Consider the following 15,795-nt stretch of genomic DNA (forward strand, 5'->3'; position numbering starts at 1 on the left):
ATAAGAAAAGAAACAATATGAAAGTTTTTATTTCAATGTAAAGAATTCTTAAAATCGTTTTTTATCCTAAGAATTCTTTATTTTCCGTTTTATAGTTTATAATTTTTAGATAAAAATTTTTGTTAAAATACTTTTTTTGAAAACATAAATGGTATAACATTATGTGTTTATGTATACTTCTTGCATATTCTAATGTTTCAAGTAATATGATTCAGAAAAGTCTGAATAAAAATTCGGTACTTATGTATTAACGTCACAACAGCTACAGATTTGGCTGTTTTTAAGTGCCGCCAATCTACACCTAAAATTTTTGCGACAAATCATAAAACGAAACACTTTATTTAAAATCAAAGTAGTTTATCGGATTTCGGTGGACAATGGGCAAAATATTTCCCTCAGGAAAAAAAAAAATTGCATCTTGTTCTATTTTTGGCAAATCGCAAAGACGCATTTTCGTAGCACTAAAAAATGAACAAAAATCGAAGAACAAATCATTTTGGAATTCTTCTGATTTATAAAGCAGGTAAGTGTTAATTTTAATAAAATAAAAAATTTTACTTTTAAGTAATTTTTTTCTTGATAATAGTTTTCTATAGAATGGTTTTCTACGTCCGATTATGAATCAAAAAAGAAAAAACATTAAAGTTGTTTATTTTAATCTAAGGAATTTTTAGAATTGTTTTGCTTTTTTTTTGTATCGTAAGCGTTCTTTACTTTACGTTTTTCAGTTTCTAAATAATGATTTTTATTAAAACTTAAAATTTAGTAAAACTATTTCTCAGGCATTAGGTATTAACTCTAGTAAGAAGATAAATATTTTTTTCTGTTTATTTACAAATATTTTTCGGATGTGTTTTAGATGTTCCTCCTTTAAAAAAAAAAGAGATACCATCTTGTTTTCGGTTGTATAAGAAAGGATATCAAACATTTTTCTTTTTTAAATTTAATAAGCCACATTAAAGAAGGAACGTTGCAATGCTACACGCTGCATTAAAGACGTCTCCAGAGTAACTGAATGACGGTTCATATAGTAATCGCAGGTATGCGTCTCATACAACAACGCCCCCTATAGTTCGTTGCGATCGCGAACTAAAAATGCATATCTCTTATAAATGTATGCTAATGCGAAACTTACAATTGAAATATTAATTTTCGACAACTTATACCAATAATATACGAAGGAATTAATAATTTAATTGTAAGGTTCGCATTAGTTTACATTTATTAAAGTGGAGAAAAGTTTAACTTTCGTATTAAAAATGTGGCAACATATTCGATACGTAAATAGAACGCTTCGCTTTGATATATTTGTCGCTGTTCATCTGGATATAAAGACAAAATTGCAGGACAGGAACACTTTAATTGTCAACTAATCTTCAGATTTCCTGCTATGTTTTAAAAAACTTTATTTGTGAAAACCTTTAGCGTGGCGGACAGCTGCCCGTCTTAAGCGGCTAGTATATTATTATATTTAGTGAAATGTTTAGAGAAAAATTCTGAATAGTGGGTTACTAAATTGTTTGTTAAAATCATATACCTAAAGCTACTTATTCTCGTCTTTGACTTATCTTACCCTTAAGTGATTCAAATAATAACAGGGAATATTCGTTAAGATTTCAATTTATTCATTTTTAGAACATTTTAAAAGAGACGCTAACTTGCTTCGCTTTAGTGGTAGTGTTATCATAGTTGAAATGGTAAAAAAAATTGTTTTAAAATGCAGGTTTGCCCACTATATATTTGCTTTATGTAAAACTTCTTCTTGCTATAACTATATTTATTTTCAAATGCATGATTCTTTGTTTCGTTAATTTGATTTAAAGTCATTTTTCATACCACTACTAGTAAGTGATTTAAAAAAATTCATGTAAGCACTACTATGTTGACAGACGAGTAAAGTAGACTATCCTCTACTAGAAAAAAAATGAATACCTTATTTTTAATGTTATTATATTAATTATTAACAATTTTTGACAGTCGTGCACTTATTACAATTGTCCCCACGTACGGGTTCAATTGTAAGAGTTGATAAATTCAACTAAAACATAGTTAATTATACATATTATCATAGTTGTGATATATTTTTTTATTGATCAAAATAGTAGTGATATTTTAGGAGTAAAAATAATAATGAGCAGAGACCTAAGGGTTAAACTTTTAACTTTAAGGGGCTAAAAATTTTAATTTATGCTGTGAAAGGTGACAAATAAAATAATGCACATGCAGCATAATATAAATGATATAGGAAACTATTGGTGGTTCTTAAAGAGTTAAGTAATGGTTTGTAAACATAAGATTGTTTATTTTCAGATGTTAGAATTTAATTACTGTTACAATCGTCCCCAAGACGCCATTTCAGCTTCATTTGCTAAAAACAATGCTAGTTAATTAACAAAACTAATATCTTTTTTTGAAATGTTAATTAAGGTGTCCACTTACATATTCGGTTAATAATTTTAATTTTAAACAAAATTACTTTGTTACAATATAATATTCTAATACCAAAAAAAGTACTTACGTAGCGTGAAAATATCTTTTGTGATGTAGCTCTTTCAAAAGTACATAAAAGTAGTTGCCAGCAGGGGTGTACATGTAGATTTATTAAATACACCTCGTGCGCCACCTAGGAATCAAATCTAGAACCCGACACTCGAAATTTTTGCTCTGTTACAATTGACCCCACTCTCCCCTACTTTATTTGTGCTTTATCCACCTTACTTTTTTATTGTAATCTTTCTTTTTTTTGTTCAAACATTTAGAAAATTTTATGCTTGCATAAAAGTTCCAAACCATTTTATATTTTTGCCGATCTAGTTCTAACGGACTAAACTCGAAATCTTTTATAGAATGAGTTTATATTTTTAAAGCACAGTTTACAATGCCCACAAAAAAAGGCTAGAAACTTTAATAGTTTTTGATTTAATGATCGGATTTTACGGAATTTAGAATCGGTTTTTATGATCCGCAGGCTTAACTATAAATATGCTGTAGTTGAATGCGCTATTTATTTTGTGCATGAATTCGTAATTTAAAGTATCGTTTGCACAAATAGGTTGTTCTAAATTAGGGTTAGTAATTTAAGGTTGACTATTGGGATAGGAAAATACACAAGAATTTATATTTCATTGTTAGCTACTATATTGCAATGTCAAAATAGTAATTAATGAGTAAAAATGTGTGCTTTTTATATATAATAAACCGTTTTAACAGCAAGTTGAAAATAATATTTAGAGATCCAAACTGTCAGCCATTCTTCTCACCGAACTATCGGGACAATATTTTCCAAATCGAGGCAGCCTCCCATATTTGAAACGTGAAAATTCCGAATCCATAGTAAAAATTTTATGTTTATTCGAAAACACGTAATTATACACGTTTAATTCGTAACATAATATATTGTCAACTCTTATAATTTTAGCATATTTAAGAATAGATCTTCAAACCATTAAAGTTGAGTCCAAATATCTGAAAATCTGATCAGTAGATCGAAAGTTATTATGGGCTCCAGCTTTTTTATGTGCAGTGTAGATACTTCGTATAAAAATTTCTATTGTAATATTTTTCTTAATAATAGAATATCTCATCATTTTTTGAAAGATACCAAATAGATTTCCGGAATTAACAATTGAACTAAACCTTCAAGGAAACATGCTGTTTAATCCAATCGAGATCAACCTTCCTTCGACGTCCAAACTACGTATTTTGAATTTGGAGCGCAACTTTATTTCACGATTGGATTTCAATCTTCTAAACAACATCGAGGTTCTTTTACTGGCAGAAAACAATATTACAAGATTCTTCAACATTCCGCCGTCTAATGTCAAGACCTTCACTTTATCTCGAAACCCGTGGCGGTGTGATTGTAATACTCTACCGTTTAGAAAGTGGATCATAGCACACAATTCTACGGTAAGTTATAACTTAAACCATTACCAAATAATTGCTAAATCAATCTTATTAAAATGCTCCAAAACTTGGAAATTTTTTTTAAAAAAACGCTATAAAATTTTTGTTGCTTGAACACATAAAACCGAAGTGCTAGTGCAGATTTACGAAATTCTTTCAAACCATTTAACACAAATATGTTAACATGTTTGTTAAGGGCAAATTTCTTTGCAAATGGGATTGTTCCTTTTTTTAAAACTACTACAGAAGTTTTTTTTTAAATCATTAGTTTCAAGTAATGAGAAGAAAGTTCATGTAAAAACTTTCTAGCAATTCATCTCTAATGCCTAAATTTGGGTCAAAAACAATAATCGATTATACTTATAAATTTTAATTTGCATTGTTACAGAAAATGATAGCATAGTAATCATTCAAAGTTATTTCTTTGAAAGTGAAATATAAGTAAGCTGTAAGGGGTTTATATAAAGGAAGCAGCTATATCACTAAGTTTTGTTTTGATATATTATTAATATACCAAAGTAAGTAAAACATTCAGTTTTGAGAGTTTTTCTGCCCTGAAAATCTTGGTTAAACAACAACACCCTAATCTATATTTTTACCGAATATTTGAGTTCACTGTTATTACAACACAAGGACTAAGCACTTTACTGATGTTTTTAGTAGATATAAAAATTCAAACATTCAAGAATTTCATAATCCGCATATTTTTAGTTAGCTTATCTCAAAACAGCATCGCTGTTAAAAAAAAATATATTGATAACTAAGTATACCGTCGAGTAGATAAATGTATCTAATAACCAAAGAAAAAGAAAAATATAACATTCTTTTAAATGCAACAATACTTCTTAAAACGTCATGAGTTTGAATTATTTTCAGATTTTAGATGTAAACGAGATCCGATGCAGTTCTGAAGAAGGCAGAAAAAGTCTGAGAGGAAGAGTAATAATTACTCTGAGTGAAATTGAGCTTTGTTCTAAATCACAGAACTATATCTTAATGGGAGCGGTGGGATCTGGTAGGTACTATTTCTCATCAAATCCTTTCATATCCTGAAACTCCGTAAAGAGTTAAGCAAGTCATTTAAAAAAGAATTTTCTTCTCTATAATTATTTTAACAATAAAGATTGCTTATAAGTCTTCAATATCCTGGCACCCAAATAATAAGGTTCACTCAGTAACAAAAAGTTCATAAATCTAAAACTGCACGTTTCTCAGTTTTTTGATTTACTAAAATCTAATTTTATTTCTGTTCAAAGTGATGAAAACCAATTCAGATGACGCTGAAAAAATTATTTTAACGTTAATAACACAAAAGTAAAGATATCTATCAAAAATATAAGTAACAGGCTACTACATACAAATTAATTACCTTTCAAAAAGTGTTGATTGCAGAATTGTATTGGCATCATTTTGTCACAAAATTTAATTGATTAGCTAAAATACCGCATGCTTTATACCTCAAACAGTGATTGGGTGTGCAGCCTGATATTTTACATGGGTCGAAAAGATGCAATGAAATAAAGTAAATATTTAATATCAGTTTGTTTATGAAAATTAAATCTGAAGAATTAACCCCTTTGCCAGTGTCGTCCGAATCCAGTTCGGACAACTACTACGTGTAGTATTTGTGAACCCAAACTGATTTCGGGCAGGAGAATAATTAACGTTTCTATTTTGTGAAGCCCGAGCAGTGTTCGTTTCTACTTTAGAATACTTAATTCACTGTTTCAGAAATAGATGGCATTAGTGGTCCTAGTGTTTCACCGATTACGACTTCAGTCGAGGGTGGGAAATGTGGGTGGGTGTTTTAGGTTATACCATACTGTAAAAGATTTGTAAAATTTTTGTATTGAGAATCATATTGTTGTGTTTTTATATTATATTATACCAATTAAAATTATATCTAGCTTCAAAATTTTGCTTAATTTTCCCTAATTGTATAAGATGTGCGTGTAATCCATTACTTTTTTGTGTGTATGCAAAAATTATACACTGAGTGGCCAAATTATTATGACCACCCCTTCAGTCGCCTGCTTCCATACCCTATACGGCGCAATGTGCGTCGAACAGTACGTTCAGAGACGTTCACAGTTGCTCCTAGATTAAGATCACTTGCAATTTGTCGCACTGTTGCTCTCCTATTGCGCTGCACAACACTGGCCAGCCTTCTCTCTGATCGAGCATTCAGTACCCTGTGACGACCACAAGTCTGACGTTGAGATCCGGTTTTTTGCCTGATTGTCCATTCTTTGTACACATTAACAACTGCTGCTTTAGAACACTTCACAAGCGCAGCCGTTTTGCTGATGCTCGTTCCGACACATCTCGCACCCACAATCATTCCACGTTGAAATTCAGTTAAATCACTTTTCTTTCCCATATCTGAGCAAGCAACACAGTATAACTGATGACTCACTTGTCCAGCATTCCCGTGTTATGGTTATCTTGCCCTCTATCGACAACGCTGTGACGCAATAACTCATTTGCATAAGACTCTGAGGTGGTCATAATATTTTGGCCACTCAGTGTATATACAGTAGTTATTGCATTTAAAATTTTATTTTTGTAATAAAAAAACATTTGTTAACTTTTTCAATAATATAAAAAACATAATTAAACAGTCAAAAAATTTTCCATTTTTGGTCCATTTTTCTAAAATATATGTCACTGTTAAGGGGTTAAAAGGATATTTATAATTTTCCCCTTCTCTCTCCACCCCTTCGACAGCTGAGTTATCACCTCCTATATCAGAAAGCCTCCACACGGTCTTTTTTTTTTCACAAGTAGTCTGTGCACACTATTTAAAAAGTGAACCATTTGTGCGCATAATCCCGAATTCCATTTTAGATGTAATTCAGAGAAATTGAACTTTAATATATTTGAGAATTGAATCTGTGGTGGTTAACTAGTAAATGAGGCTAACTAATCATAACCATAGATTTTTTTGAAAAAAATTAAACATATATTTGTTACCAATTTCTTATTTTTACGAGATTTGGTATTAAATAGCTCTTACGATAACTAGTTTCTAATAATCATAGTAGCCTGATTGAACTATCCATAAGAAATCGTGTGGGGGTGAACTCGGTCGAGCGAGGAAAGTTCTTCTAAAAGTGAGTGATTGAAAATGTTTTATTGACTACTGTATATAACTACTATTATTAGCGTCAAGCTTCTACAGATTTTATGTAACTGTTCAAAGCAAAGCTCATTTGCGTTCCATGTTATGCTATAAAAAAATGTAGTTGATGTTTTGATCATAGATTTATTCATTTATTTTTTTTTTAAATTTTACTAAACACCTTTATCGACTTTCTCCTTCAATCATTCCAGTGATTCTAATAATGACAGTGATCTTCATTTTGCTGTGTTTCCGATATCGATATCATATAAGAGTGTGGCTCTATTCAAGAGGATTGAGATGTTTGAAAAAAAGAGGGGAAAGAGATGTTGGAAAACTATTCGATGCTTATATTTCATTCTCAGATGTAGACGCCTCAGATGTTCGAAAACACTTTCTACCGGGCAAGTTTAAAGATGTCTATATATTTTAAAACTTTTATTTAACATTTTCTTAAAGGAAAATATAGCCATGGCCTCATTTAAACTAACGATTATTATTATTTTTCAATCCAGATTTTGTAGGACTGTTTTCATAAATTACCCGTACCAAAAGGATTAATTTTTAGCATTAAATTTTTATTTAATATGACATTTACCGTCGTGACATTAAAATTAAACATAGTACATGGAGAGACATGTTAACTGTAAGAAGATGTGTTCATGTTCTGGCTAAATGAAAACTTTTTTTCCCTTGATTGTAATTCACTTGTCACTTCATTGATATTCGAGAAAAATTGTCTTCGGAAGGAATAAAAGATGACAGATAGGAAACGTTATTCTAGCTTCACTACCATTTTCAAATTTTTTTTGCATAATGGTCAAATATCGGCAGTTATGAGCACTCATATTAACTGAGTAAATACTCTAATAAATGAGTACTCATAATACTCATACTTACAGAAAAGTTTAGACTTGGTTAGCTTTTCATGACTGCCAACTAAGAGCTTAGTAGGGTTCGTTGGGATTTCGTTTTAGTCTTCATTTATATTTTTTTGCTTTTGCTTTAAAGCTAGCCTAAGAGTATGAAATATAATTTCTGAGCCAGAAAGTAACCGTAATTTGTAAAACTTTATCATTGTTTCATTTGTATTTTCCTTTAGTGCTGGAACTGAAGCATCCATTCTATAAATTATTTGTACCCCAGAGAGATATTAAAACTGGAAATTTCGAAATAAACAATCTGATGAGACGAATGGTGGATTGCAAACGTACAGTCGTTTTGCTCACTAAGTAAGTGTAGCGATCTATTTTATTGCCTTGGCTATTTTTAGCCCAATTTTATGCAGAAAATATCGAGATAAGCTATATAATGAAACAAGTGGTGAATAGTAAGCAGTCATTTGACTCACTAAGTGTACCAGTTTCTTTCGGATTTATTTCCTTAATTATATTTAATTGAATGTAAATATCATGAACTGCAAATTTATTAGTAGTATAATTTTACTGGTATCGATCTACTTAACTGCTTCGGAAGTTATTAATGACACACACCGCCTGTTTGAAAAATATCTATTAATTTAAGACAAAATTTGCAACCTAAACGGAGCAACTAATTTGAGACGGAGGGAGTATAATATTCGGTCCATCGGAAAATTCTGTCAGTGAAAGTACGCGTCTTTTTCTCAGTTATGTAAAAGATTCTTTTATAAATGAAAGTGGTATGATATTTACCTTTTAATACAATGGAAATGTTCTAGTTTAAAGATACATAGAATATATGCCTCTAAAGAGCATGTGCATACACATTGAAAATCGTAACACAAGAATCTGACTGAGCTCTAAACGGTACATCTAATATATACATTTAAGATCAAGCAAATGCTACATTAATTAGATTACAGAATCTTCTCAATCAAGAATACCTACAACTAAAATTGAAAATATTATTATACACATTCATGTTAAGAGCAAGAATGACATAAGCGTAGGCCGCCTGATAAAATGTCACAGACTGCCAACTGAAAAATCTTTCTCAGCAACAAAAACATTATTCTGAAGTGAATTACCAAGTCCAAGAGGTTTCAAAGGAATACTGATATGCCTGACCTAAGAATTAATTTATTTCGTCAGTATTTCAAGAAGCTTAGTAAACACTCCTTTGAACTCTTGACCTAACTAATGGAATCATATTTTCCTGATTGCATCTACTATTTTGGGTGTCTGAAATCCGAATTAGTCAAAAAGAAGGTATGTTCATTCAGAGAAAGAACGTTTTTGTTTCTGATTTCGTAACTTAAAATACCGTCTGTACTTACTAATACGAAAATTTGATGTCACCCTCTCGAACCATTAAGATTGAGTACTAGAACGTGAAGATCCAATCATTGAATCAAAAGTTATTCCTAGTGTTCCGTTTTTTAATTCAGAATTTTAACTCCTTCTTTTAGAGTGAGGCAAAAGGTTATTTTTTAAATGAAATTGGTGTGATATTTTTCAAATTCATAAGTGCAGGTTATTAAGTGCAAATATTAACAGATTCAAACTTGTAACGCATCTACACAGAACTAAGCGGTATATTTGATTCATACACAAAGGTAAATGCCCAACAATTTCTTTTATAAAAGAACCTTACCATAACTGTAAAAGGAGACGTGTACTTTGGCGGACAAAACGTTCTGGTAGGACCTAATACTGTGATATAGCTCTCCTATTTCAGCAAAATTATTTCTGATAATGAAGTAGTAGCGTTACTACGTTTTATTTTTGCGAAAAAGGGAACCGTCATTATATGAAGACGCTAGGACGCTTCAATGTAAAGTACTTAAAAGAAATAATTCTATCAACTATTTCGCCCAGATGTTTTTAGTATGAAAGCCTCTTATTGAGGCTGAGTGTTAATAGGTTGAGAATCAGGCAGTATTACATGGTTGACATTTTTATTTTTGTTGAAATGAAAAGAATATTGTCTTTTTTAGTATAACTATTTATATTTTAGTTATAACAATTTATATTTTAATTACAACTAGTCATATCTTATTTTTGTCAGAAACTTCTTTCAATTCGAGAAGGGATGAAACTATGGTTCTTAGATATTTTAAATAAAACTCATAAATTTATGTAGGACAATGCTTTCTTATCCCGAAAAAGAGCCATGACTTCGTAACTTATTCACTGTTAAATACCTTTATAACTTTTATAAATTTTATGCTGATTAAAACCAATGAAATCTAGATTTTATTTGTTCATAAACGACTATATCATGTAAATTATCTGTACACTACCTGAAAACAGGAACTACTTGGAAAACGAGTATTGCATGGGGATATTCAGAATGGCATTTGCGAATTCATTGGAGGAGAAATTGCATCGGATCATCCCTGTGAAGTTTGGACCCCTTCCACCCCTGAAAGAGATGGATCAGAGTCTGAAGACAGTCATGGAATCGACGATATGGCTGGAGTTTGGAGATAAGTTATTCTGGGATATGCTGCGATACGAAATGTCTGAAAAATCTCCTGATACTATTATTGATTACGAAATGCAAGAAGATAGCTCTGATGATGTTCTTTTAATACAAGAGTTCTGAGTACATATTATATCTAGAAATAAAGTGTACATATATTTTAATTTCGATTTCCTACTACCAAAATAAATGTCCAAGAATCTGTAAAAATATAATTTTGCTTATTTCGTTTTAAGAAAACATAGTGTCGGTAAAAATAAAGTGACATTAAATACATCTGAGTTTTTGTATGTGGCTTTCCCGACACAGTTATGAATTTAAATATAGTTGTAGTTTAAATTTTTTCATTGACTTTATTCATAATAATTATTTATTTCATTCTACTTTTAAAAAAACGGTATTCATTTATATTTTCATTAATATATGAAAGGAATATTGCGAATTTGTAAAAACTCCACACACTTCCCTCATCTTTCTTATCTGATTTTTATAGATAATTTGACTACCATTAAAGGTCGATTAATATCTTTTATAGCTATTATTATTATTATTTTTTATTATTAAACAATCAGCGAGAAAGTAATTTCTAATATTGCTTCACCACTTTAAACATTTGTTCATGTGTTATTTCTTTTAATTGCAATTAGTTGTCGGGTCAACCAAAGTATACAAAGTTTATTCAAATAAAATGCAACAAATTTATTTTCCCTGAAATTATAAAAAAGAAATTTAATACAGCGTTTAATAACACTTAGTTTGTTTTGTTTTAATTTTCGGTAATTAATAGTCTCACGGTAGACTGATCGTAAAACACGATTTCCAGTAAATCGCAGAAGTGAAGCATCACTGAATGTGGTCAGTGGGTGAGTGAGTGGCCCCTTTTATCAGACTGCGAAGGGTCCGAGGGTGCACAGTGTCGGTCTTCTTTGAACTGCTCTTACCGTTAAATGCTCGACTTCACGTACAGGTCATCGAGCTACCAAAACGGGGTAACCATCCTCGCTACAGAAGTTCAAAAATGAAATCTTCTGATACTTTTCAGGAATGTTTCCCGAATATCGCTGATAGCCTTTCTTCCCTCTCCAATGCGACAGAAATAAAGCAAAACTTATACTACTTCTGATCATAAAAACAATCGAAAATAATAATTAGTGAGGATTATATCATGTGGTTTTATTGTTCAATCATGCTTAAAGGCATAAATTGTTTGATAAAAGTGATGTTTTAGATTAAAAACAACCCCATTTGATGTAGAATAAAAAAAATATTAACCAATGATTAAAAACCATAAATTCATCTGAAATATTGCAAACATCATTATGAAATTGCTATTTTAATACTTTTTCGAATTTTTCCCGGAATATGAGAATATATCTCAAAGTGATTGTTGGTATCAACCTTTTTTTTTAAACTGATATTCTTAGAGCATATCACAATAGCTTTATGTTACAAGAACCTTCATTCTAACAGAAATTTTATGCGTTAAAGATTATCTCATTTCTCAAACACATGTTATCAGAACAAGAAAAAAAGTAACTAAAAAAACTTTCATTTTATAGAGTATTACGATTGAATAGGATTGATTTGGTGTGCGATGATTTAATAGTCATTCTTCTTACAGAATAATTAATTATTCTTGTCTGCGTGCCTGTTTTCTCCCAAACACTAACTTTCGCTCTTTGCTATCATTTCTAAAATGAATATAACTTGATTGATTTTATTTGTGACGTTTAGCTTTTTTTTGGTAGTTGACACGAAAAGTGACACATGCACAGTGCAATTTGGGGAAAAAAACCTTAGAGTGAGTTGCAAAGGTTTTCGAGACTGTGATTTTAGAAGCACATTTGCTGACCATTCGAAAGCAAGGCTAATTTTCCGAGTGCTTCTCGAGTGCCAAGTGACAAAAAAATGCCGAAATTGCGAAAGGTCAAAAATTTGCAAAAATCTAGGTTTAATAAACAATGTACTTTCTAAACTCAGGAATATGTCTGAAATAAATATGCGATGCCCTCTTCGAAGTATAGAAGACAACGCCTTCAACCATACTACATCACTCACTAAACTACTTCTTTTTAAAACAACATTTCGTGACTTAGGTTCAAATTTACACGTCTACGTCTATATATATATACTGTGATATAGCTCTCCTATTTCAGCAAAATTATTTCTGATAATGAAGTAGTAGCGTTACTACGTTTTATTTTTGCGAAAAAGGGAACCGTCATTATATGAAGACGCTAGGACGCTTCAATGTAAAGTACTTAAAAGAAATAATTCTATCAACTATTTCGCCCAGATGTTTTTAGTATGAAAGCCTCTTATTGAGGCTGAGTGTTAATAGGTTGAGAATCAGGCAGTATTACATGGTTGACATTTTTATTTTTGTTGAAATGAAAAGAATATTGTCTTTTTTAGTATAACTATTTATATTTTAGTTATAACAATTTATATTTTAATTACAACTAGTCATATCTTATTTTTGTCAGAAACTTCTTTCAATTCGAGAAGGGATGAAACTATGGTTCTTAGATATTTTAAATAAAACTCATAAATTTATGTAGGACAATGCTTTCTTATCCCGAAAAAGAGCCATGACTTCGTAACTTATTCACTGTTAAATACCTTTATAACTTTTATAAATTTTATGCTGATTAAAACCAATGAAATCTAGATTTTATTTGTTCATAAACGACTATATCATGTAAATTATCTGTACACTACCTGAAAACAGGAACTACTTGGAAAACGAGTATTGCATGGGGATATTCAGAATGGCATTTGCGAATTCATTGGAGGAGAAATTGCATCGGATCATCCCTGTGAAGTTTGGACCCCTTCCACCCCTGAAAGAGATGGATCAGAGTCTGAAGACAGTCATGGAATCGACGATATGGCTGGAGTTTGGAGATAAGTTATTCTGGGATATGCTGCGATACGAAATGTCTGAAAAATCTCCTGATACTATTATTGATTACGAAATGCAAGAAGATAGCTCTGATGATGTTCTTTTAATACAAGAGTTCTGAGTACATATTATATCTAGAAATAAAGTGTACATATATTTTAATTTCGATTTCCTACTACCAAAATAAATGTCCAAGAATCTGTAAAAATATAATTTTGCTTATTTCGTTTTAAGAAAACATAGTGTCGGTAAAAATAAAGTGACATTAAATACATCTGAGTTTTTGTATGTGGCTTTCCCGACACAGTTATGAATTTAAATATAGTTGTAGTTTAAATTTTTTCATTGACTTTATTCATAATAATTATGTNAAAATTGATAATTTTATTTTTATTCTTTTGTTAGCCTGCATTCTGAAGGACACTTTCCCTGAAAATTTTTTTTCGTAAGTTGTAAAACAAACATAAAATATACTGGGGACATGAAAATGACAGTTTTTGTGAGAATGGCCCATATATATATGCAGAGCAAAATAAATACAAAAGGACACGAATAAAATTAAGAAAAACTATAAGTTTCATTTATTGCGCATAAGCTGCAAGTAAACAGAACTCTTAAGATAAGTTCAAAATAAAGATAAAACAAAGGTAAATTACAGACATATGAAAAAAGGGGAGAAAAGAAAAATAATAATAAAAAAATAACAAACAACTGGAAAAAAAGTATAAAATTTTTTTTAAAAAATCCAGAAAATAAAAGGTATAATATTTTCATCAGCCCACACGATTATATCCACAAAAAAGAGTGCTTTCTGATATTGTATCAATATAGACAAAGCAAAATATATCAGCACAATAGTGTGAGGAGCACTCATAAAACTTTCTGCAAAAATTACAACAAATAAAATAGAACACAATAAGTAAAAATAACACGTAAAAACAGAAAATAAAATGAAATAAAAATAAAAAAAGAGAATAAAACATTATCTACAAAGCGAGAAGCGAATTCAAATGTACTTACATATACGGGAAATTTTTCAAGAATGATTTAAAATAATTTTTTTTAAATATTTTCGTATTAAGATAGCCAGATTTCAAAATATGAAAACGTAAGCACAAATTGAGCGTAACTAGAGGAATTTTGTTTTAAAGTGCCGTTCTTACTGCATTGCTACCACAAGGATCTAATTATTCATCTCTCCTAGCTAACTTATTTTTGCATTATTATGAAAAAAATTATACTCTTAGTATTAAATTTGTTTTTAGATATATTGATGACTTAATTATCTTTAATTTCCAAGATTTTACTGTTTTATTGAGTGATATATACCCTGAGGAATTAATCTTACTTCGTAATCATGATGATAATATTAATTTCAATTTTTTGGATTTGGGTATTATGAAAGTTGAAAATATCTGCTTTGTTGATTTATACGATAAAAGAAATGATTTTAATTTTAATATTAATAAACTAGTTACTTGGAATTCTAATGTTTCTAGGAGCATCTATTTAAATACCGCTTTTAATGAAATGAATAGAATTTAAAGAATATGGAAGTAATATTTATTTATCCAAAAAACAAACCTATAAGCTCTTTCAAAATTTGATAAAAAAACAATGGATACCCAAATAAAGTAATAAAATTCTATATAAAATCATTGAATTAATCGTATATTTTTGTAGATATATTTACTAAAAATTTTATTTGTTAATTTATATAATTTTCCCATATGCAAATTCATTTCGATTAAATCCGTGGCCAAAATTATTTACTAAATAATTTCTTTGTTAATTTGTATAATTTTTCCATGTGCAAATCCTTTTCGGGCAAACCCGCGGTCAGAATTATTTACTATAAAATTCCTTTACTAAAAAAATTCCTTTGTTAATTAATATAATTTTTCCATGTGCAAATTCATTTCGGGCAAATCTGTTGCTAAAATTATTTATTAAAAACTACTTTATTAATTTATGCAATTTTTCCACGTGCAAATTCATTTCGGGCAAATCCGTGGCTAAAATTATCTACTAATAAAATTTCTCTGTTAATTTATAAAATTTTTCCATGTGCAAATCCATGGCTAAAATTACGTGCAAAACAGACAATTCATATTTCTCTTTTCCATTTTATATTTTTTTCTTCAATAAATATTTATTTTCTAAAACTATTTATCGTCAACTTCTCTAAATCATCCAGTACAATATTACCCTGCACACATCCATTTTCGGGCCTATCCTTGGTAACTAACAAATCAAACGCACTTCAGCAATGCAGTAAGAACGGCACTTCAAAACAAAACTCCTTTAGTTACGCTCACTATCCGCTTATGTTTTCATATTTTGCAATCTGGCAATCTTGTTACGAAAATATTTTAAATCGTTCTTGAAAAATTTACCGTTCATGTAAGTACATTTGAATTCGCTACTCGCTTTATAGATTATGTTTTATTCTGTTTTT

The 15,795-nt window shown here is 30.0% G+C and overlaps 1 protein-coding gene and 1 long non-coding RNA gene across 2 annotated transcripts in view; both read left to right on the forward strand.

Moving 5' to 3' along the window:
* LOC107437228 (protein toll-like) overlaps nt 1–7,460 on the forward strand; it is a 17,348-nt gene extending 9,888 nt beyond the window's left edge. Inside the window, exons 4-6 of the mRNA XM_043044620.2 lie at nt 3,598–3,909; nt 4,783–4,921; nt 7,240–7,460. Coding sequence (XP_042900554.2) covers nt 3,598–3,909; nt 4,783–4,921; nt 7,240–7,460 — 672 coding nt within the window. The remainder of the gene's footprint in view (nt 1–3,597; nt 3,910–4,782; nt 4,922–7,239) is intronic.
* Nucleotides 7,461–7,765: 305 nt separating this feature from the next.
* LOC122269799 (uncharacterized) lies at nt 7,766–10,708 on the forward strand. The gene is made up of 2 exons (XR_011637768.1): nt 7,766–8,259; nt 10,261–10,708. It is a non-coding gene; the product is annotated as an uncharacterized lncRNA (long non-coding RNA).
* Nucleotides 10,709–15,795: the final 5,087 nt, after the last annotated feature.

The sequence above is a fragment of the Parasteatoda tepidariorum genome, chromosome 9 (genome assembly GCF_043381705.1).
Source record: "Parasteatoda tepidariorum isolate YZ-2023 chromosome 9, CAS_Ptep_4.0, whole genome shotgun sequence".
Taxonomy (NCBI): domain Eukaryota; kingdom Metazoa; phylum Arthropoda; class Arachnida; order Araneae; family Theridiidae; genus Parasteatoda; species Parasteatoda tepidariorum.